The sequence below is a fragment of the Camelus dromedarius genome, chromosome 10 (assembly GCF_036321535.1).
Source record: "Camelus dromedarius isolate mCamDro1 chromosome 10, mCamDro1.pat, whole genome shotgun sequence".
Taxonomy (NCBI): domain Eukaryota; kingdom Metazoa; phylum Chordata; class Mammalia; order Artiodactyla; family Camelidae; genus Camelus; species Camelus dromedarius.
The window spans coordinates 36,302,646-36,326,078 of record NC_087445.1 but is presented as its reverse complement, the minus strand read 5'-3'; the positions used below and the strand labels follow the sequence as shown (position 1 = coordinate 36,326,078).

At 37.7% G+C, this 23,433-nt stretch overlaps 1 protein-coding gene and 1 non-coding gene across 4 annotated transcripts in view; one reads left to right on the top strand and one right to left on the bottom strand.

Annotated features, from left to right (window-relative positions):
• The window catches only part of CFAP95 (cilia and flagella associated protein 95), a 129,810-nt gene that overhangs the window by 86,938 nt on the left and 19,439 nt on the right, over positions 1-23,433 (bottom strand). For 2 of the 3 annotated variants that reach the window (XM_031449842.2, XM_010999843.3), the window contains exon 1: positions 6,385-6,700. The exons of the other annotated variant lie outside the window; for it this stretch is intronic. In XM_031449842.2, the coding sequence (XP_031305702.1) occupies positions 6,385-6,536 (152 nt within the window). In that variant the 5' untranslated portion in view covers positions 6,537-6,700. Of the gene's footprint in view, positions 1-6,384; positions 6,701-23,433 lie in introns of those variants that run through there. 3 annotated transcript variants of the gene reach the window in all.
• Positions 18,678-18,751, top strand: TRNAS-AGA (transfer RNA serine (anticodon AGA)). Its single transcript has one exon. It is a non-coding gene; the product is annotated as a tRNA-Ser (tRNA).

Below are 23,433 nucleotides of genomic sequence, written 5' to 3'. Positions count from 1 at the left end.
AATTTAAAATGTTAAAAAAATTTATACTTTGATTAACTCTTTAAAATAACCTTTGCTTTAATAAATCAGAGGCATCCACATTAGCCTTGGGAAGACTTAGGACTGTTTTGCTAGGAATATGAAGAAAAATAAAATGGTCCTGATTAACTTCTGACTAACAGTCAAACTTTAGAGTCCTGAGTGAGATGTTTTTCAGGAAAGTTAGGAATTGTTGAGAAATAAAAGATCTAAATTTCTTAAATTTTTATTAATAACAAGACCCAAAAGTTCCCAAACATGGCCTATGTAGAGTGACCCTATCATTTATCTTTTAAAGATCACTTTAAAAAGTGAGAGAAGGGCTTTTAATAAGTCTCAGGCCAATGGGAGTAAACTCTTCTGGGAAAACCCTAGCATATCCACACTCTCCCTACAGGGCACTTGATGGAAGCTGAATTGAGTGTCAGTGGGCCAGCTGAAGGGCTGCAGTGTTGAGGGATGAGGTGCTCCAGCACAGTGGCTACTACCAGCCTAAGTCAGGGGCCAGGGAGGATGAGCATGACATGGAGATCCATAGTGCCAATGAGAGCCAAAATGAAACTGAGTCTGTAAGCAGACATCAGGTCCTCAGCAAACCAAGTGGATTAGTCACAAATTCATCAGCAAAAGGCACAGAAGTTGGGTAAAGGATGAGGTGAGCAAGAACAAGGACCCACACAGAGATCTGAGAGCCTCACTCCTCCATCACCAAAATATCATAGAACTTCGGCCCCTTATGCACACACAGATAACACTGGTGAAAAGAGAGGGTAGAGGAGGAAGGACTCATAAAGAGTGGGCATTGTTTTGAAATAGACTATTTCAACCTGAAACAAATTTTAAACTCAAAGAGACAAAGAAACCCTTTAATTGGCAAGTTTGAATTTTTCTATAGTAACCAATGGTTGAAAAATCATGAGGATCAGTTTTAAAAATAAATTTTATATATGTATCTGCGTTGTGTGCAAATTTCTAATTCTGCTACCCACTCGATAGTGAATATAGTTCCATATCATTGGTCTACTATTATATCATCTCTAATGTCACACAATGTTATAATTTACAACGATTTTTTAAGAAATTAAAATGTCTCCTTAAAGTATGAATATCATTTGTCCCTACAGCAATTCAAAATTTCCTTGGTATCTTTCAGTCCCTAGTAAGTCATGTACTGCAACTAGGAAGAATACAAGTTTAGCTCCCATTTTTCAGTTCTTTACCATTCTAATCAGAAGCCTAATGCTTTACACCTTTCTAAGCTTACTTGTACGGAGGTGACCAAACATGCTTCAATGTTGTCCTATTGCATCAGGATCATGGCTGTGAAAATCAGCTCTGGCTTTATTATGGATTTGTGCTATCCTGTAGTCATTTATCTCAGGCCTTCTTAAAGTATAAAATACAGGGGCCCCAGCCTGCAGTGCCTCAGGTGTTTGTATGTGTGTTCTTTCTATCTGCTCATTTGTTCATTTCTCTAATAAACATTAATTGAGCACCACTGTGTTCTTACCACTTGTCCTGAGGCTTGCTTGTCTCACTTCTCATCACCGACCAAAAAAGCCTCTTTAAAGTCTCTCCTCCCTCCTCTCACAGAACCAAACATTTAAAATGCATAAAATAAGAGTTAAATGCTTTCAACTGAGGGCCTACGTTGTTCAAGTAGAAGGATGGAAACTTGCTGGAAGGGGAAGAATTTATGGATTTCAACAAAGGGTAACTGCAACATGTTGTTACTAAAGGGCCTTATTTTCTTTTCCTTTTTATCTTGGTTTTTCAGTGTGTGCTAGAGATGTGAGAAGATGGGACTGCTGGCTAGAGAGATTCTATGTAACTCTAGCTTCATCCTTAGTGACATAAAGGGCTCTAAATACTTCCAGGTTAGTCCCCAAGAAAGTTTCTGATTAAATACGTGAAGAACATGCAACAAATTAGAAAATCAATCTCTACTTTCTAATATGTATATTAATGATATCCTGGTGCTTTGATACTGGGTTCTCCTTTGAAAGTGGAGCACCTTGAATATTTATTAACTCCCTGTTCAAACAGCACAATAGGGCAGGACTCTGAAGGACATCACAGAAAGCTCTCCAACTTCTTTCCCCTGCCCAAATGATTTTCTGTAAAAATCTTTAAAACTCCCGAGTTTCCTACCCCAAATTATCACATTTTAATTTTTCTTCCTTTTTTCCCTTTTCTTTCTGTTCCCTTCCTATAATGGGGGTTGGGGAAGGAGAGTAAAATGTCCAGGGTCTTTAAGTTAGGGCTTAGGCAGGAGAGAAAAGTAACTGAAATTACAAATACATAAAATTAACCTGAGCCCTTAAAACTCTTAAGTGTCACCATGGAGACCAGAGCATGAGCTGTCTCCATGGAGACTTGAAAGAATTTTTTGGCTCATCACTTATTACCAGATGTCAATTTGACCAAGGAAGAAAAGATGAGTATAAATAAGTAAGTAAGTAAGTAAGTAAATAAATAAATAAATAAGAACTCGCCTCATAGCAGAGAGTTTATTAAGGGCAAATCTAGTTGTTTTGTTTCTTAGTATTCCATTATTCCAGTGACTGGGATATTCCAAGAGAAAATTTCCTCTCAACTCATAATTTCTGGAAACATTTGATGATATAGCTCCATAAATGTTACAGGAATCAATAGAGAAAGAGAGTTCCTAGAAAAAGCCTTTCTTACTCAGAGGCATCAAGTGTGATGCAGGTGATACGGCTCTCTATCCACCACTTCAGCTGCAAGGAAGACGGGGCTCCCAGGCAACCTCTTAACCAATAATGGACTAGAGATACATTTAACTACCATTCTGGATATATTACTTTATCATGTCTATTATACACAACTGTTTTTAATATATTTAGTGAAGTCAAACAGACTTGTATTATAGTCCACAGAAAGAAAGACAGGAATCATCCAGAATTAAGTCAGAATTTCTCCCAGTTAGATTCTATTTTGCAAACCTATGAGCACAGTCCCTTAGTTGATCAAATACTCAGCTGAGAGGCCACCAAATGGCATATTATAGAAAGTAGGTCTTCATCAATTAAATAATCACTAATAAAAGGTTAAATTCAATGAAAGTTTCGATAGGTAATAAGTCAATAGAAAGTAAACAATTATGACCAGAATGCATAAAAACAAAATGGTCAATGACATTATTCATTTGGGAGTTTATACAGCTTGAACTTCATGTAGTTTTTTAGGACAGACCTTGGTGACTAGTTGGTTATGGAAGGAAAACAAGGATGCCAGTGGCACAGTCAGCTCATAAAATTCAAGTGTTTCTCAAATTTTACAAAAGATTCTCATTATTCAAGGTTGTTGTATTCTATAAAGTCTCAAACAATTAGCAAATACTGAATCACTGCTCCTAGGCGAAATAGAAGATTAGGTTCCTGTGAGCCTCTGGTCATATTATCATCAACCAATCAATACATGACCCAGTTTTACGTATGTTTCTGTTTACAGACATCTTTTTTAATATACACTGTTGACTCATTAACATTAAATTCACAGCCAATAGCACTGTAGCTCATGGCTGAATGAAGCTTATGTAACACAAATATTTTCTCCATCAGGCACATCACAGCTTTCTTGCACTTAGGAACACTGCATAACACTTCAGCCCTATGCTTGGGGACCATCTGAAAATAGTATCACCAACAAAAAATACAAAACTACAAAAAACATGGCACTAAATAAACCATGAAAAGAACACTTGTTTACAGTAAGAGAGCTGAAACAAGAAGGCAGAGTGTCTGATATCAGCTGAGAATGTGTGTGTGAGGCGATTCCAATTTTTTGCCTCTCTGCCCATGTCCACAGAAGACCATGAAAGCTCCCCAAGTATTGATATGGGGTTACAAATAAATTTTTGCCACTAAATGATTTTGCAAATACAGAATCTACAAATAATGAAATCACCTGTATTTACCACTATAGAGAACTATTTCTATTTCCCTATGATGCTCCTTCCTACTATTCTATTGCACTTACTAATTCTCTTTTGTGGTCCTATTTAACTTCTATTTTTCCTTTTAAACCTTCCTCAGAAAACCAAACACACACCAACCTCCTCCTCCTGTTACCTTTGCCTCTTACAATCATCTCTATCTTGCACAAATCAGATTATACTGAATTTACTGACATTCTCCTTTACTGGACTATAAAATTCATTAAGGTTAATGACCATGTCCTAATACATGTATATAATTACCTTTACTGTGATTACCATGTGCCAGGCCACATATTAAAAGGTGCTTCACATACAATACCTTGTTTAATCTTAGAATAATACCATCATCACCATTTTACAGTTGCAGAAACAGGCCTAGATCACTCATGTCACTTGCCATATCATCACAGGCTGCAGAGCTGATATTGAATCTAAAGCCCAAGCTTTTAACCATTATGTTATCCTCAATAAATATTAGTTACCATGTATTATTGACTGCTTACTATGTGCCAAGCATGGTATTAAATGCTTTACACAAATTATCTCATTGAATCTACTTTTACCATCTCCATGTGTTCAATGCATAGCAAAGTGCATGACACATAAATGTTTGTTGGGTTGAATTTATTTCTTTCTGTTTCTGAACCTTCTTTCTAAAACTAACAACATGAAAACTCTCTACATTTCCAGCAGTGGCCAGAACATCTTTCAATGTTACACAACCCTTCTCCCCTACCAAGTTCCTCACCTTCTCATTTATATTCTCCTGTGGTTTTGCTATTGGTGTCTGATAATCCACAAGGCAACTTCTCAAAGCTATGGTAGTACAGAAGGGAGCAGAAGCACTGTTTATTTGAAAAGGTCTTTCTCTTTAACAATAATTTCTGGTAGTGCTTTATATTATGACCTAAATCCTTATGAAGTAACAGAATCATGGAAGAGTTAAGTGTTGCTTGAGGGCTGTGAGATAAGCCCTGTCTGACACTAAAGGAGGATTTTCTGTTTCCCAATGTAGATTTGGACTCCAAATTAATATGACGTCTTACAGTGAGTTCAGGACAGGCAGAGAGTTGGTTTTAGGGATGAGAAGTAAAAGGGAGTGAGCTTGTAGGAAAATGAGTAGGCTGCAGAAGGTTTGCAAGAAACAGCAGTGTTCACATACGTTACATATTCATTACATCAATGAATAGGGTCAAGGTGGGCTTAGCCTTAGGGCTAGAGTCAAAATCATTCATCTTCTTTCAAAGATAAAATTGTAAAGAAGACAAGATTTGAGATTTCACTTCTCTCTTTCTGTCCTCTTCCCCAGAATATTCCAAATAATTTAAAAAACAATTACTGTCAACAGTACAGCCAGGAAAATTGACCCATAATACAGAATTCTAAATGCCTTAAAAAGGCTCACTGTTCTCCCAGTTATGTGTCATGGTTCTGCTATTGGTCACTGTAATATTTACTAAACAGAAGAATCTCTAAGTGAATTCCAAACCTAAGGCCTATCGCAGAGGAAGTAAACCAAATGCCTCCTGGGACCAAACAAGAACGTGAAATTACTAGAGAAATAAGGAGTAGACTCATCTTAAGGAGTAGCCAGTGTTCAGCTCCAGCACATTCATAGTTGTCAGAAAGAATAAAACCCTCTGTTGTCAAGTCTTTCAGCTTTTCAAGAGAAGACACAATCCTAGGTTTCCAGGTGAAATCTCCTGGTTTAAATGTGGGCAATTAATTTAAAACAAAAATGTAAACACAGTGCATGCCAAATAAACATCTGTTGACTTACCCAGTGGGGGGGGGGGTGTACCAGTTTGCAATGAGTGGCCAGCATAGTCCTAATAGCCTAGGGAATATTTTAGGGACCTCTTTCAAATCATTCATTGTGCCTCATTGCCCACAAGAAATGGCAGTCTTGGAGGCCATCCTCTGAACAGAGTTATCTCCTCCTCCTGTGTCCTTGGTTTCCTATAGACCCTGCCTTTTATGAGTAAGCATTTGTCTCAGAAATGTGATTTCCAGAACTCTGCAGACACCCTGCACTCCACCCTCTGTGTGGATGATCTATAACCTCTGACAGACAGGGGGCTGGCTGCAGCAGGTCTCCGTGTGTGCTGGGGAGCTGCTCTTGGAGGGCTCTCCTATCTCCTCCTCCTGACCTCAACTCTCACTCCTACTCTCTCCATCTTTCCTTTGAAGATCCGTTTACCTTTCTTTTCTCTCTCTTCTTTCCTCTCCCAGTTCTATTGTATGATCTTTTTCTTTCTTTCTCTTCTTTTCTTCTTTTCTCCTTATTTGTTTATCCTATCCTCTCCACCCTTGTCCTCTCTATTACTTTCCTTTTCTCTCCTCCCCCATCCCTTCCCTTCCTCTCCCTCTCCCAGAACGTAGGAACTGCAAGAGAGCTCGCTCACCAGGAATACACCAACACTGGCTTCGAGTATTTCTTGTGGTGGGAACGGAGGGTTAGGGAGCCCTTGCGCTCCATCAAGTCCGTGGGTCCGAGTTCAAACCAGCATTGCCTACCGCTGCACCAGTCCTGGCAGGAGCTGTCAGAGCTCTCCATGGCGGCCCTCCTGGTACAGAAAATTTTCCTATCCTGTTCTCTGCGCCGACAATGATCAAGATTCGGCGTCTCTCATCTCCTAAGCAACCTGGGGCGGGGTCAATGGAAAGGACGGGCCAATAGATGGCCGGCTCCCTCACATCTAATAGCCCTGGTTTCCTAGACTGTACACTCAGTTATTGATTAGAAAGAAACTACACTTCCCAGAATGCAATGAGGTGAGTGATCGGGATACGCAGAGGTTGAGATGGACAATTACATCCTGGGATCTGTAGTTTCGCCCTCCCACCAGCCGACTCCTTAGAGTGGGCGTAGTTAAGGGGGGAGGGCAGGGTCGGTTAAGGACGAAGTGGACTTGAGCCCGGACCAGGTCTGTTCTGGATGTCCTTAGAGAAATTTCTTTTCACCATTCATCATCTGTTGCCACTGCACCTTCTAATTACAAATTATGTAAATTTGACTAAAAGGAGCAACAGAACACCCCTCAAACCCTAAAATATGTCATTTCTGTACAGCTTTTCTAAGAAAGAGGAGGAGCGGAATCATTTAGCAAATCAGCCAACAAGTTTGAGGATGAAAAAGGCTTGGCTGGTTCCAGTTTCAGCTGCTCAACCTTTATAATTTATAAGCACGAGTTTCTTCCTCTGAAAAAAGGAGGGGATGGGACTGTGGAGGAAGTGAGATGGACCCAAAAATCTGTGGTCCCTTCAGTCTGTAATGGCTGAAAGACACGACCTCAAGGTAGTTTAGGGCTCTGGGGCATTCAGCTCCCCAAGATTTGCCAAGTTCTTGTTTTAACATTCGCTATGTTGTGACAACACGAATTCATCACATTATTGTCTTGTGAGTTATACGCAAGAAGGTGATTTCAAAAAGATTATCTATGGTATTGCTACCAAAAAAAAAAAAAAATCATTGGATAACTGTCTTGTGCTTATTCCGCTTTTGAATTTCCAAGAAAAGAATATTTAGCACATGAGAATTCTCCTCCCCAACATTAGTCGAGCACCTTAAGGATATTCACGGACTTAATCATGGCCATTCCTCCGACCTGGCATAGTGCTTAGTACATGCCATCATTTCAGATTGTTGAGTGAACTAACGAATGAATATTTCATTTGATTACCTTAGGTTTACCTGGGACTCCATAAATTCCAGAAGTTTCTTACTTTAAGGAGACCATATGTACACAAAAAAAATCAAACTTAAAAACACTAATTAAGAGATATTTCACATTACAAATAGATTCTTTAGTTAACAAAAGATTTATTACAGCACTCCTGTAAACAGTGAAGTGCTCTTCTGGGTCGGTTTTCACAAATTTGATTACACACAACTACTAAGGGCTTTTCTGTGGCCTGTGGTGCCCAGTGTGGGCACCCGTGGTATGCTTAGGCCCCTATTTTACTGACAGCCACAGTTAAACCATTTATTAGAACCAAATAAATAGTCCACTGTCACCAGATCAGTGCTAGTAGAGCAATGACCACTATTTGAGCCCTTTTCTTCCTGAAGGAGTGAAAAGAAAAATAGAAATTAAAAGTTCTTTAGCTCAATTCTGTCCAATCAAAGCCCACACATTGCTGTCACTCCCAAAATATTACCATCATACTATCATTTGGTTTATTTTACTTATGCTTAAAGTGTATTCATTTTATGTATGCTTTAAGTGGTGGCAACATAAGTGCAACCAAGATGTCAGGTCTCTGTAGCCAATTTAACTCAAGAGATGGAAGCTGCCCAGAGCCATGCCCTTTCCACTGTGCACTGCTACTGCAGAGATTTAAAAGCTCTTCAGCACACCAAGTAGCTGTATATGAAGAAAACAAACAAAACATAGTATTTTAGAGTTCCTTAAACCAAGCTGACAGCCTTTTGGAGTCTATGAATATGCTTCTTTCTTACACTCTTTCCCCTTTATATCAGCTTTATACACTTAATTGTCTTCTGGGTCTACTAAATACTTTTCAACATCCTCAAGTTGGGATGTAGATTAACTCTCTATACCCTCAAGGCCAGACATATTTTATTCTTTTTGTATACACCAGTACATTCTGTGGAACTTTTGGTTTGCTGAGTCCTTCCTTATCAGTAATACAACAGTATTTATCACAGAGGAGTTTTGTGAGAATTACATACAATGATAAATACATTGAAAATAGGAGGAATAGTGCCTAATACATGCTCAGCCCTCAATTAAATTTCAACTATTAATGCTATCACTGAAAGAGAGCAGGACCATGTGTCCACTCCACCCCACCACACCTGCCTCTGGTTTATAGAAAAGCCGAAGTCTCCCACACCTCCCTGAGTCATGGAAGAGCAGGCTCAAGCAGTTGTTTAGGACAAACCTGCAGACACTGAGGGATGGCAACGACTCTGACCAGTTAGCTCAACAATTAACTGAGATTATTCCTTCATTGACCTTTAAAACTTTCATGGTTGAACAGAATCTTTGGAGATGGTTTTTTGGGTAGGGGTGCTTGATCCACTAGATTGCAGGCATTCTGATTAAAAGCAACTTTCCTGTTTGTTACCAAGGCTGTTGCCCCTAGGATCATACCCCTGCCCCTCCCTCAAATAGAAACCAATTACTCTTATCTAAGTCTCAGGAGGCAGCTGTAGAGAAGAAACAAGAAGTGGTTAGAACACAGTCCAAGATAGTGGAGGATTTGACTTCCAGTGGACCTTGAGCCTTATTATACACTCACTGTAATGTATTAGCATGGTAAATGACACGCCTACCAGTGCCATGACAGTTGATGACTGCCATGACAACAACCAGAAAAGTCCATACAAGAAGTGAAAAACTCAAACTAGGACTGATTGGCTCCATTGCACCCGGAAGGAGGACATGATAGTGGAAGCCTCTCATAAAAGTCCACATGGCCTAACCCTGTCCAGAGTTGTCCCAACCACCTATCTTGACTAACAGCTCCCTGCTTGAGCACCTCTTCCTCACTCAAGTGCTTTTCTTCCCTTCTGCCTGCTTTTCTTCCTTTGCCACTTCTGAGAAATAAAGTGGCTGTTCACTTGTCCCTCTGCCTCTGCTGTGAGAATTCTTTCACAGTCAGCGGCAAGAACCCACACTTTGGTGGCCTTCCTAATTTAGGGGTCCCTCCATCAGCTAACATTATTATATCCTAACTTTATCCTTATCATTGGGGAAAAGTACTCTAAAATGTGCTTCTTGTTTGTGTGGAGTTTCCTAAGTATACTTCACTGTATTTCAAGCTTTGTCTGTCTAAAGGTCTATTTAATGAATATCTTTTTATCATATGTTAATATGAAATTTAATAGCCTGAATCAAAAAATGTTGGCAAGATACTTGGATACGTTACCAGTGATAACAATGGTTTTGTATTCATATGGAATCTTTTCTCTTCAAGACCATTAAAAAGCTTTGTTCTTTATAAATATGAAATCACTGATCCTCAACATATTTGAGTTATTCCTGTTTTCCTCAAATTTCATCAAATCAATGAAATGTAAGGCTTAATGCAACACTTTCTATTTATATTAAATCTCTTTTCACCATAATATACTTAGGGTGAGAAAATTCAGCTCAGGTGGCTGAAACAGGACTTCTCTGCCGGATATAAATGGCCACAGAGGTTAACCTCTTTACCATGTTCTTTCCTTCCTGTTTCAATAGTCTGCCCAATTCCTGGAGAAGCCCCTGCTCAGGACCTTCCAAAGTCACCATCAGCGTGTCCTCCCCCAGCATTAAAATTTCTTCTACCAAATGTCATGCAATTAAGCTGAGAGAAAAAAATTCAATTATGTAAAAAAATTCACTTGTCCTATCTTCATGTTGAATCTAGTTTAAATCTATTAAAAACTTGTACTTAAATTATATAGCATTTAGAAGTTTAAAACTAAGTATTTATGTCCTAATCAAGGATTGCATAGTAATTTTTTAGTTCTCCAGAAACAGGGACCCTCTATCACCCAAAATATATATACCTAGGGGTTCACTTTCAAACATTTTGTACAAAAAAGTTGGAGTCCATCAGCTCTGTCAAAATGAATGAGAGGTGTCTGGTCCTCCCTGATCCCTCTGTCCCCTCATCTCCTGTCCTCTCCTTCTCCCTTCTTTTCCTTTTCCCCACTTTTCCTCCCCTTATCCCTTCCTCTTCCATCTCTTTTCCTTCTCTTCTTTTCTTCTTCCCTCTCCTTCTTTCTCTCTCTGCCTTCCCTCTCCCTGTTTCCTCCTCCTCTTCCTCCTCTGAGAAGTGGTATGGATTTTAGAGTCAGAATCTACTACTGAGCACCCAAGACAATCTGGTATAATTTAGTTATAAGAAAAATATGAAAGAAAAATAATAAGACCTAGTAATTAGGGCCAAAATGTATATGAATAAGCTCATGTTTAATGACACAGGATCTCTCAAAGGAGTCAATTCCAACAAGAACTACAAACTTCTTTCTTTTTGTTTAACTGTTCATAACTACCAACAGTCTTTTTTAGAAGAATTTAACCTTGAGTATGATTCCTCTATGCTTCTAATTTGGATTGTAAACCTATTAGACATCGACCTGCTCTGAAACCATTATTATTAACTAGTATTGATTAAGTCCTGTCATGCAATAGGCATTATTTCTAGAACTCCTACTCTCAGCATGGGGGATTAATTTATTAAATATTCAATGTATAGTATTCCATAATTCAGCATTTCCCTGATTTTTATATCTAATCCAGCCAATAACTGAAATGTTTTCAGAGAACTGTTCATAACTATTATATTAAAATTTTAATGTCCTCGGTTAGTAATGACATGCTCTAAAATAAATGTAGATTAGTGATTTCTTTAATATCCTACAAGTTGGATATCCTAAATTATTCAAAGACTGAGTATCCATTTTCACAAATGATCTAAACCCTTGGTTTCTTCCTTTTCTCTTCTGTGCTGCTTTGGTGTTTTGGCACCTTCACTGTTTATTAGCAACAAGAATGAGACAATTTAGCTACCAGTTAACAGAGTGGTGCTGGAAATGATGTTCAGTATCTTTGTGGCTTTCTTTGTATCTTGTGATCTTTAATCTAAATAAAGGAACATTTTCTCCCAGGGAAGAAGCTCAAAGGAAAGCAACTGGATTTGGGCTCTTTTCTGCTCTTGGTGGTGGTAGACATTTTCCCATGTCCCCCACAAGTCTGCATGGTGAGCAGGCTGGTAAGAAACTGACTGAAAGGCTTCTCCAAGAGGGTCAGGTGTGTGCAGAAAGTTTCTGGTTGTTGAGTAAGCCAAGCACACAACTGAGAATGCTGAGTCATCAGTCTGGAGTAGAGGTAGGGGAGCTCAGGGCAGAAGCTGGAAAACTTTCTGAACCTTGAGGGACATTCTCAGCACTGCATGATTTTGAGTTGCCAGTGTTCAGTTGGCATATGTCAGACCTATGCTTCTGTTTCCTCTGTTAATTAAATCTCTTTCTATAGCATCATGGTTAGGTTGCTTTAAATTAGGGATGCTTAGGCTGTTTCAGGAGAAGGATCACTTTCTAAAAAGCCAAAAGAGGGCTGAGAACAAATACAACATTAAAAGATAATGTTAATAAAGGAAATAAAGACCTAAGAGTGAGGATCTTCAAGACCAAGGGTTATTTACTTTCTTGTCATCCATTTTATGACTAATTAGTATATTTCTTACAATTTGGAGCATGGTTCAAGTTGGGAAAGAGAGTTGAAAAGTTTCTTTTCATAAGAAGCTGGAGGTACTGTTCAACAAATAGTGTTGGTCAGAAAAGGAGTATTTCTGAGGTGGTACTCTTGGAGCTATAAAGGTGAGTCCACCATGAAGCTCTAGAGGAATTAGAGGAAGGGTCAGCTGCTATATTACTCCCCCACCTTAACAACTCCTCTCTTCTTCCTGGGTTCACCATGTAGCTTCTTGCCCTGCTAGGATTGAGGAATGAAGGAGAGGTAAGCAGGGAGGATAGTCTCATTTGACTGCTGACCTTGTAATTTTCTGTCAAGGCCCTCTGGGTGATGATGCCTAAATATTGCTCATGGGGAACTTTTGTGGGTTCCTCAAGGGCCCCTGAGAGAACTTCATTGTTGTTAAAGAGCAGGCTATGCATCCTCCTGATTGTTTAGATCACCCTACCCTCACAGGCATACATCTTGGGCAATCTCTTGAAATCAGCTCATACCCAGCTTCTCTTTCCAATGTCCATTCTTGTTCATGGAAAACAGCACTTTTGGTGCCCTCCAAATCTTGGAAGCAGAAGCTGCTTCTTTCCAGGGTCTGCCATCATACAGAGCTCCAGGGTGCCTTTAACCTTTAGACATGTCTAGGCTAGAAATGGACACCACTCACCAGGTGCTCCAAATTCCTGCAATACATGTCAAGCTCTCTGAGAGAATTCTAAAACTCCTCACCAGTTCCACCATGGGAGGTAGGGAGCAGGGGTGGGAAGGTGGTTCACACCAACAAGCAATTCTCAGGCCACCAGCTGGGAGTCCTATAATTCAACTCAATTCGGACATTATCTACTCAGAGATAGCATCAGATTCCACAGGTTAAGGGTTCAGTCCCACAAGACTGCTCCCTACCCATCAGTCACACATCCAGGTTGCTACCTGTACTGCTGACCTGCTGGCTATATAAATCAGAGGTTCCCATGACTCCTTCCACAAGTTTAAACAAATTGCTAGAATAGCTCATAGAACTCAGAAAACATTTTACTTACTAGATGATCAGTTTATTATAAAAGGATATAGCACAGGAACAGCCAGATGGAAAAGATTCAGAGGCCAAGGTATGGGGAAAGGGTGACAAAGCTTCCCTGCTCTCACCAGGTGCACAACTCTCCCCAAATCTTCACATGTTCTCTAACTTAGAAGCTCTCTGCACCCTATTCTTTTTGTTTTTTATGGAGGCTTCATTATATTGGCATGATTGACTAAATCCCTGGCCACTGGCAACTGATTCAACCTCCAAGCCCTCTTTTCTTCCTAGAGATCGGGGGTGGGGCTGAAATGTCCTACCCTCAAACCACTTTGTTGGTTCTGCTAGCAACCTACCCTTATCCTTAGGTGCGGTCCAGAAGTCACCTTATTTACATAACAGGAGCTACCTTTGTTGCTCTCCTCACTTTGGGAATTTGAAGGATTTAAAAGCTCTGTGAGCTAGGAACTGAGGACAGAGACCAAATATGTATTTCTTATTATAAATCACAATACCACACTTGGCTTGAATGGAAAAGGGAGAAAAGAAGAGGAAACTACAGGGTTATGCCAACTCTCTCTAAAGAAATCTTCACTACTGCTCTCCTTCCCTTCCATCAATCTGACCTTCATATATATATATATATATGTTTGTGTGCATATATATATATATATATATATGTTTGTGTGCATATAGGTAAATAGATAGGTAGGTGATATAGATCTACCTATACATATATATACATGCAGAGGGTGGGTGATGGTGGACCCATAGCAAAACCTACCATGCTGGTCTGGCACCTGGTTTCAACACTCAGCACATGTATCAACTTCTCTGTGAAAGTGTCTCCCCCTCCTCACATCACACCCCACATTCTCCAGCTAGAACTGATCACTCCTTCCTTTCTGCTCCCGCAGTTATCTTGAACCCATTTTTATGATGGTACATATTATACTGTATAAAAGTTGATTTTTTATATGTTTATCTTCCCTGCTAGAGTGACTTGAAGACACCACCATTTTGGCATTCCCAGTGTGTAGCATAATGCCTGGAACCTGCATGGCAGTGGAGAAAAAGCAAAGCCAAAATTCACTGAGTACTTTCTAGTTGTCAGGCACCATACTGGGCACACCAACATATATTATATTATCCCATCTATTCATCACAGCAGTCTTACGAAATTGAAACTATTTTAGATTTATTTTAAAGGTGAAAAAAAATAGGGGTTTAGTTAATTTAAGTGACTTTCCAAAATCATGCAGCTAAATAGTGAAGACAAGATTTGAATGCAGTCAGTTGGACTCCCAACCCAATCTTTACTCAATATTGTCTCCTAGTGTAATAGAACAGTAACAAATTATAGTTAAAATTGTGGCTTATTTTCTAATTAATTAAAATTATTTTTAAAATTTTGATTGAAATTAATTTTTAAATTTCCCTTAACTAAATATAATTTTACTATAAATTTTATTCCAAATTTACTTTGAGTATTTTACTTAACATGTATCATTTATGTGAAAATATTTAGAACAGGTATCCTTAATGAGAATTTGTAACTCAAACAAAAATATTTACAGCTTTATTTTCAGTAACCTCTAGTTGAAACATACATTTCCTTCTATTATGAATGGAGGCAACAGACCACAATGGCATTAGCACATATGTCACAAACAGATCATAGATACCTTGTTCTTACATTATTGCTGTTGAAAATATCCCAAAATAGCATTTGCACTCATACTACTTTGAAATTCTGATTGTTATTAGATCCATGCTGTATCTTGTTAATTAAGGCATTAATTTAAAAAATCACATTTAATACTATATCCCAAATTTGTGGGGGGTTTTAGTATTTGGATAAGCTATGATTAGTTCCCTTTGTAATCTTGCGTACTTTTTATGCATTTAAAAATCATTATTCAGAAAAGGGGTCTATAGACTTCACCAGATGCTCAAAAGTTCCATTTCACACACACACACACACACAAAATTTTAAGAACCCTTGGTTTTTTTAAACATATAAATAATGTATTAAGCATAAACTAAATTCTTTGTTATTTGTTAATTTTTTAAAAGTCTACTGTGCATTTGTTCCTGAATCTACTTTTTTTTTAAACCAAGAAAAAATGTAATAAAGATTTAGACCTGATTTAGTGGAGATTGAATATATGTTTGATGAATGAAAAAGTAAATAAATAATAACTAAAAATATTATGAAGAAAACTTAACATCATCAACCAAAACATTATGAAAGATTAGTATTAACAAAAGACAGGCTGAAATTATAATAGTCAAACTATTTGGAAAGAAACTTAGGAGCATTTGACCAAAAGGAAAATTTTCTAGGTCCTTAAGACCTTTTTACTTTGCCAACTCTGGAAGACAGAGTCTGACAACAATAACAAAAAAAGTGCAGAGGGAAATGAAAACTTCCCTGCTTTTAGGATTAAATTTGAAGTACTCAAATAATTGCTTTAGTATAAATTAGGTCCAGAGATTTTCCAAGTAACACTAATGATTTCTAGTTAAAGTTTCCCTAATTATAGTCACTCAGTTAGTAGACTATTCATCAACAAATGACAGAAAGCCAAATCAAACTGGTTAGTACAGAAAGAAGAAATTCTGGACACATTTAACCAGAATTTAACCAGGGGCACATCTGGCTTCAAGCGCTTCCGATCCCAGGAGCTGATGTCTTTGGGATACCGTTTCACTATTTCTTAGTTCTGCTTTCCTTCTAGGTTTAGCTTATTCTCAGGCAAGCTCTCCCCAAATGGCCACTTACTTACATTGTTCCCCCATTCTCTCACGATGTAAAGTGTTCTTCTTTCCTCTAGCTCCAACAAAAGTTCTGGGCATTGACTGACCTGAACTGACTTCTGTGATCATTCTGAAAAAATCACTAGGGCCAGGGCTAGGGTTGATGTAGTACTCTCCCCAGCTTGATCTGTGTCATAGGTTTCCTTCCAAGGCGAGGTCTACCCTTTCTGAGCTATCTAGACCAAAAGTATGGGATTGGACTAAAGGGGAAAAAATTTTTCCCAGAATAAGGGGAAAGCATACCTGGTAGGCAAAAACAACAGATACCCCACTATAGATAGGAACAATAAAACATCCCATTCATATAACACTTTTTAAAAAATACTTTTACATATACTTTCTTACTTGGCCCTTACAAAAAGTATATGGGTACATATTGTCATTTCTTTTTCTAAGATGAGTAAATTGAATCACAAATCCAGTAAGAGGCAAAGCCAATCTTATATTCTTATCTTTAGACTCCAAGGATTGCTGGAGTCTGGTCTCCAGGACTACAGGACTATTTCTTCAGTTTAGCCTTCAAAACTTTTTTCGGATATGTTATAACTTTCTACCTAAGGCATTAGGTAGGTATACGTTGGGTTAGCAGTATGTTTACAAAATTCCTCCCTTGTTAATTTCCTATGAAATCACACAATTCAGTTCCTCAAAGCTTTCATAAAATATAGTTAAGGGTCTCTTGTCCCTTTGCCTTGTCAATTGGGATCAAATTTCATTTCTGTCCTGAAGAACATCTGGCTCATATTTTGGTTTCTTTTGCTCTCATCCTCCCTGTGTCTGGATTGATTTTCCTTTCTCTGAGCAATCCCAACCCCTCTGTTTTGTCCATTGTCCCTGATTGGACTAGAGGACTTGAGTCTTTCTTCCTAAGAGTTCTCTTATCACTCCAAAATCCAGAGATGGAAAAGTGTATCTGGAATTCTAAAAGCTATTCAACATAAGCTTTTATTCCACAGTAGAAGACTAAGTGTGTTGTTTTCCCCAAAGTGATGATTTTAGAGCAAGTGTGGTTTTATTTTTATATAAAATTCTAAGGAAAAAAACCCCAAGATTGCTATATCTTCTATATAAATATTCAGAAAGACTGTATCCAGTTCTATCAAGAATTACAATTTTAATATTAAAAGAAACTACCCTGAAATATATTTTAAATGTAATTATATACCTCATGCTGTATCATCTCTTCTCATTTACCAGTGTCTACTCTATTTAGTTTAAGATGAACTAAACTTCTATTTCTGAGTCAACCTTATTATTATTGAAAAACGCATTATATTTTCTCCCAGTCTGAGTACACAGGAGGAGAATACTTTGTGTAAAAATTAACTGCCTTCTTTTTCTTGGCACATTATGAGGACTATTTTGGAAGTAAAATATATTAATGACTATTCTGAGTCACCAAATTGAAAGTTTTCTTCTATACTGTGACAGAAAATTTCCTTCCATTATAGTCAAAATATGAGATAAATATTTTTCCCTGATGGCTGTAATTTCTTATTTTCTATCTAAATGTATAAGAGTCATGGAATAAACAAGCCTAGAATCTGAGCTCACAGGAAGGGAGAGTAAAGGTTATTTTGTATAGCATCTTAGCCAAAGTAGAAATGTACTCCTGGTCTCTAAAATACTACTGAGAGTACTTATCCTACCTCCACATGAGCTCAGAGATCAGGGCTCACACTTCACAATGGTGGCCCAGTTCAATTCTGTACAAATATAATAAATCCCATTTTATGTTGAGCTAACTTGAACCTTCTTGCTAGATGTACCTGTTGGTTCTGCTTCTTGAAGATAAAAGACAGGTCTTATTTCTCTCCCACACAAGATGCTTTCCGACATTTGAAGAAGTTCTAATATGGCTTCTCTTTTCCCAGGTAAACAAAGTAAACAGACTTACCTGTTCTTCATCTTTATTATGGCTGAACCTCTGGATGTGCATCACTTTGATCATGATTCCCTTAAAAACATGCCTCTCAGAAAAGAGCACAGTATTTTATTTTAACTAATGCTGAGTACAGTGGAACTATGTGTCCCATACATTTGATTCTGTGATTTATTAGCACAACCTAAGCAGGAGAGGAAGGAAGAGAGGATAGGAGAAAAGAAGAAAGAGGGAGGGAAGGAAGGAGGAATAAACAGAAAACAGATGAACTGAAACCAGATCAGGGAGAAACAAACAAATTCAAAATATATGCATGTCCCAAGGCTAATACTTGGATCAAACCATCTGGAAACTAAACTTTTGGACCTCTGGCAAGGTTGGTGAGCTTATATCAAGCCTCCTGCATTAAGCCTGGGGCTTTTGAAGAAACAATTGAAGGGGCCTATGAAAATACAAATCCTTTCTAAAGCAAACCATCCCCAATTTAGACTTTCAAGATTCCTCCAGATTAAATTCAGCAAATGTGAGCTCACACACACACACACACACACACACACACAAAACTACTGGCAAACACAGAAAGAAATAATCTAGGATAAGCAAAACAACAAAGAACAGATTTAGGTCCCCTACGCCTCAACTCAGGTATTCAAATAATTAGAAGCAGCATATGAGATAATTCTGAATGGAAATTCTAAAGAAACAAATCTTGGAATCATAAAACAATCTGATTAAGGGATAAATCACTCTCAAAAAATGATCAGAGGTGGGGGAGGGTATAGCTCAAGTGGTAGAGCACATGCTTAGAATGCATGAGGTTCTGGGTTCAATCCCCAGGACCTCCTCTAAGAATAAATAAATAAATAAAACCTGATTATCTCTTCCCACCAAAAAAAACCCCCAAAAAACCCAAAAACAAAACCTAAAGAAAAATGCTTAAAATATGATCAGAGAAATTTTCAATGTGAACATGGATGCATTAATCAGTGGTTGCCCCCTGTCAGCATGGAAATCTGAAAACCACAAATATTTGGAAAATAAAAATTTTAACTCTGTTAAAATTAAGAGACTACAAAATATTTACAAAGGCCTGTAGGATTCACGTGGCAGTAAGTGCAGAAGAGCCTAAGAACAATGTGGTAGGCAGAATCCTAAAATCCATGTTCCACCCCTTCCCCTAACCAATATTTCCTGCCCTAATCTGAGGGAGTATGAATATGATGAATGCAATACTGTATCTGTGATTACGTTATATTATATGGCAGATGGGATTTTGCATATGCAATTAAGAGTACTAATCAGCTAGTTCTTTTGACATACCTTATCAATTTTAGATTAAACTTGTCAATATGTTGAAAATAATCTTGCTGGAATTTTTGTAGAAATTGTATTAAACCTGTAGATCAAATTGGGGAGAACTGACATCTTATCTTTGTTGAGTTTCCCAATCAATGAACAAAGTATATCTCTCCATTTATTTGGTGTTTTTTGTTTGTTTTGTTTTTGTTCTTTTTTTTTTTAACATTTTTTATTGAGTTATAATCATTTCACAATGTTGTGTCAAATTCTAGAGAAGACCACAATTTTTCAGTTATACATGAACATACATATATTCATTGTCACATTTTTTTCTCGGTGAGCTACCATAGATCTTGTATATATTTTCCTGTGCTATACAGTATAATCTTGTTTATCTATTCTACATTTTGAAATCCCAGTCTGTCCCTTCCCACCCCCCGCCCCCTTGTTTTAGTTCTTTAATAGGCATTTTGCAGTTTTCACACATAGATCCTACATATTCAGTTATATTTAGTTATATTTATACTTAGTCATTTTATTTTGCACCTATTATAAATGGCATTGTGTTTTTAAATGTGGTTTCTAATTGCTCATTGCTAATGTATAGAGATGCAATTGACTTTTGTGCATTGACCTTTTACACTGTGGCATTCTTAAACTTCCTTATTAGTTCTGTTCTCTCTCTCTCTCTCATGGCTCTCTGGGTTTTTATATGTAGACAACCATGACATCTGATGATAGGGATAATTTAATTTCTTCATATCCAATCTGTACATATTTAATTGCTTTATTCCACTGGCTAGGACTTTCACCAGTATGTATAATAGCAGTGGTGACAGTGCACAAAATGGCCCTCTTTCCAATCTTAGGAGGAAGGCACTCAGTTTCTCACCATTGAAGACCATGTTAACTGCGGCAGCCTCTATCTGATTGAGAACATTCCTTTACATTTAAAATTTGGTGACAAAACCTGTGTTAAATTGTACTGAGTTTTATAAAATGCTTTTATATACTTATATGTACTAATCAGCTGACTTTGAGTTTATCAAAAGGGAGATTATCCAGGTGAACTTAATCTAATCACACGAGCCCTTTGAAAACAGTTTTCTCTGTCAATTGGCAGAAAGGAAAGTCAGAGAAATCTAAAACAGAAAGATTCAAGGCACTGTTGCTACTTTGGAAGATGGAAGGGCCACATGAACGATGGGAGAGTGGCCTCTAAGAGATATAAGAATGGTCCACAATGACAGCTAGTAGTAAAATTGAGATTCCAGTCCTAAATGGTAAGGAAATGTGTTCTGCCAACAACCAAAATAAGCTTTGAAGTGATTTACTCCTCAGAGACTCCAGATAAGAGCCCAGTCTAGCTGACACTTGGCCTTGTGAAACCCTAATTAGAGAACTAGTGAAGTCTGCCCAGACTTCTGACCTATGGAACTGTGAGCTATTATATGAGTGTTGTCTTAAGCCATTAAATTTATGGTAATTTGTTATGCAGGAATAGAAAACTAAAATAAGTGATGTTTCAAAAGTACTATTAAAAATGCCTAAGATGATGAGCCATATCTTGATATAAAGTATCCCTAATGAGCTGCAAGTGGATTGGGAAGAAGGCAAAGTGAATGGTATCAGATGGCCCCCATATGACTGATAAGTAGAAGAAGAGAGCTGAAAAAAATCTGCTGGTTTATACTCCCCAATGAGCCCAGTTCTTACAATCTTTGCTAAAAGAGGACATTTTGATTGCTCTTTTCATTAATGTAAAATTGCATCCTCTGTTCCATTTTAATTATTTTGACTTTGAATTATACTTGTTTGATATTAATATTAGAACATCTACTCTGATTATTTGTGTTTTCCTGCTTACTTTTTATTCTTAGTCATCTAGTATCCTTAAGGATGGGGTTCATTTATAGACAGATACAATTAATTTTCTTTTCAAAAGGAAATTTAAACAATTTTCTTCGCCTTATTTTTTGTCTAGTTTCATCATTTTTTCTTTCTTTTCAATATTTTCTTGCTTTCCTTTTATTTCTACCTACTCTATGGACTATGATTTATTTGCTCTTATATTTCCCATTGACTTCAGAAGTATAAATTCTAGTTCTAATTTTACTAGTGGTCCTATGAAGCTTTCCCAGCATAATCTTTAACTTGCACTTTCCTATGTTTCAAGATCAGGAACAAAATATCACCTATTGATAGTGCTGAGAACAAGGTATACCATCATCAAATGTTTATTTGATTAGACTGAGTTGTAATTAATTTGTTCTTCAATCTCATTTGAAATTATTTGAGATATGGGATTCATACATCTCAGACAGCCGTTGGAGGAGAGGGAAGTTTAAGTAATATGGCCTCTGGTAATACAAGCAGAAATGTTTCTAAATAAATGATAAGAAAGCACTGCCAAAGTTGCATTATTGTTACTACTCATTGTTGAAAACCACTGAAGTGCTACATTTTTAAAGGTATGTATAAAAATTAGTTCAGTAGTTGACAATCAATCTCTCTTTCTGTTCAAACAAAACCCAAGGGAAAATGATTGGTTCATTTACTTTTCAGTGTCTTTTGCTTCCTTCTAATCTAAACCAGGGATGTAGCAGTGCCTCTACAATTCCCAGAGTCTCTGAGCACCTGCCTACGGCATCCTGTCCAAGGGCAATTTAACTGTCAGGCTATATCATCATCAAGTCCTTCAGGAAGTTGCCCAACTTACCACTACAGCTCCATGAATAGCTTTATCTGGATGACACAGTCCTAAATCACTTAAATCTAAAAGAAGGCAGTGGAGAGCTATTTCAAAGGTTTACACAGTAATTGCATTAAGGTTTGTGGATGAAACATGATGGCCATGAAGGTGTTTTTGGAGACAAACCAGTCATCACTTCTGTTTGCCTTCCACTGTTTGCCCATATTACTTTTCTAATTTCACGATAAGCTCTATAGCTGACCTAAGAGTTTGTTAGCACGACTCCTAGAGGCTTCTGGGAAAGTGACCCCTAGCCTGCCTCTGCATTGCTAAGAATATATTAGGATCAGGATGCAGTAGTTTGCATGTACCAAGAATGATGAATAGGGACTATTCATGCTTAGGTTTATTGTACTGTATTGTACTGCCTCATATAATCATATCATGTTTTATATTGAGGGATTTAATATAAAATTAACAATGACTAGACCATAAATAAAAATAGACCTCCGACCCACAATCTGCAAAAACCTGTCCAGGAAATCAACCAGCCCAGGAAGCCAGCCTGCTGTAAGTCAGACTTGCAGGAAGTCAGATTGCTATCTCTAGCGATAGTCCAAGAAGCCAAACAGTAACCCCTCTAACAATTGACCTCAAATGGCCAGAATGTGATTAATAATTGACAGCTTTACTAATATTTGTCTCCAGCCTGCCTACAGCTTCCCCATGCCAACAAGCTTCCAATGAGGGCATACCTGAAAAGCCTTCTCTTTTTTCCTCTCCTCTGCCTATCTTTTGAGTCTCTGCTAAAACACAAGTGACAGTGGCTAATTCCCTTACCAGAGCAAACTCTGAATAAATAGCCTTTGCTTACTCTCATTTGGTTGGTCTTAATTTATTTTCCCAGTATAAATCTGAGCCTAAGGAGATGCTTTTGGCTCCAAAGAAGTGGTCCCCAGCACGTATCCAGGCTAGTCAACTTAGAGAACTGATCCAGTCTTGCGTATTTAAGTATAGACATAAAAAGAAAAACTATTAAGTGTCCAGAAGGACAGATATGACTCTTACTCAGATTTTATTATCTGTAACTATGTACTCAGTGGTGAGGATTTCAGAAGCTGAAACTTCCCCGTCCTGAAATATGTTGCTGACTTCTAATGTGTATCATGACTGTGATGATTTCCTTTTATATACTTTAGATAATTAAACCTTGTTTGATCTACCCAAGGAGCATGTATCTGATCTTCCCATCAGTCTGAGCTTACAACTGACATTGTCAATACAATGATCATGCACATTCTACTTCTCAGATTAGGTAGATAGGGCTTATATATTTTGAAGATGAATATGAAGATTTTTGTCTTCTGTCCAAGGTTTGAATTTATTAATAGATAATTGCTAATGCTGGCATTTCTTGATGGGGCCAAGCACCATTTGGGGAAGAAAGGACAATAAATACAGAGAGAGCAGTGTAAGGTGAGGAGGCAAGAATGCACAGAGTAATGTTGTGTATCTCATGAGCCTCCAAAATATGCT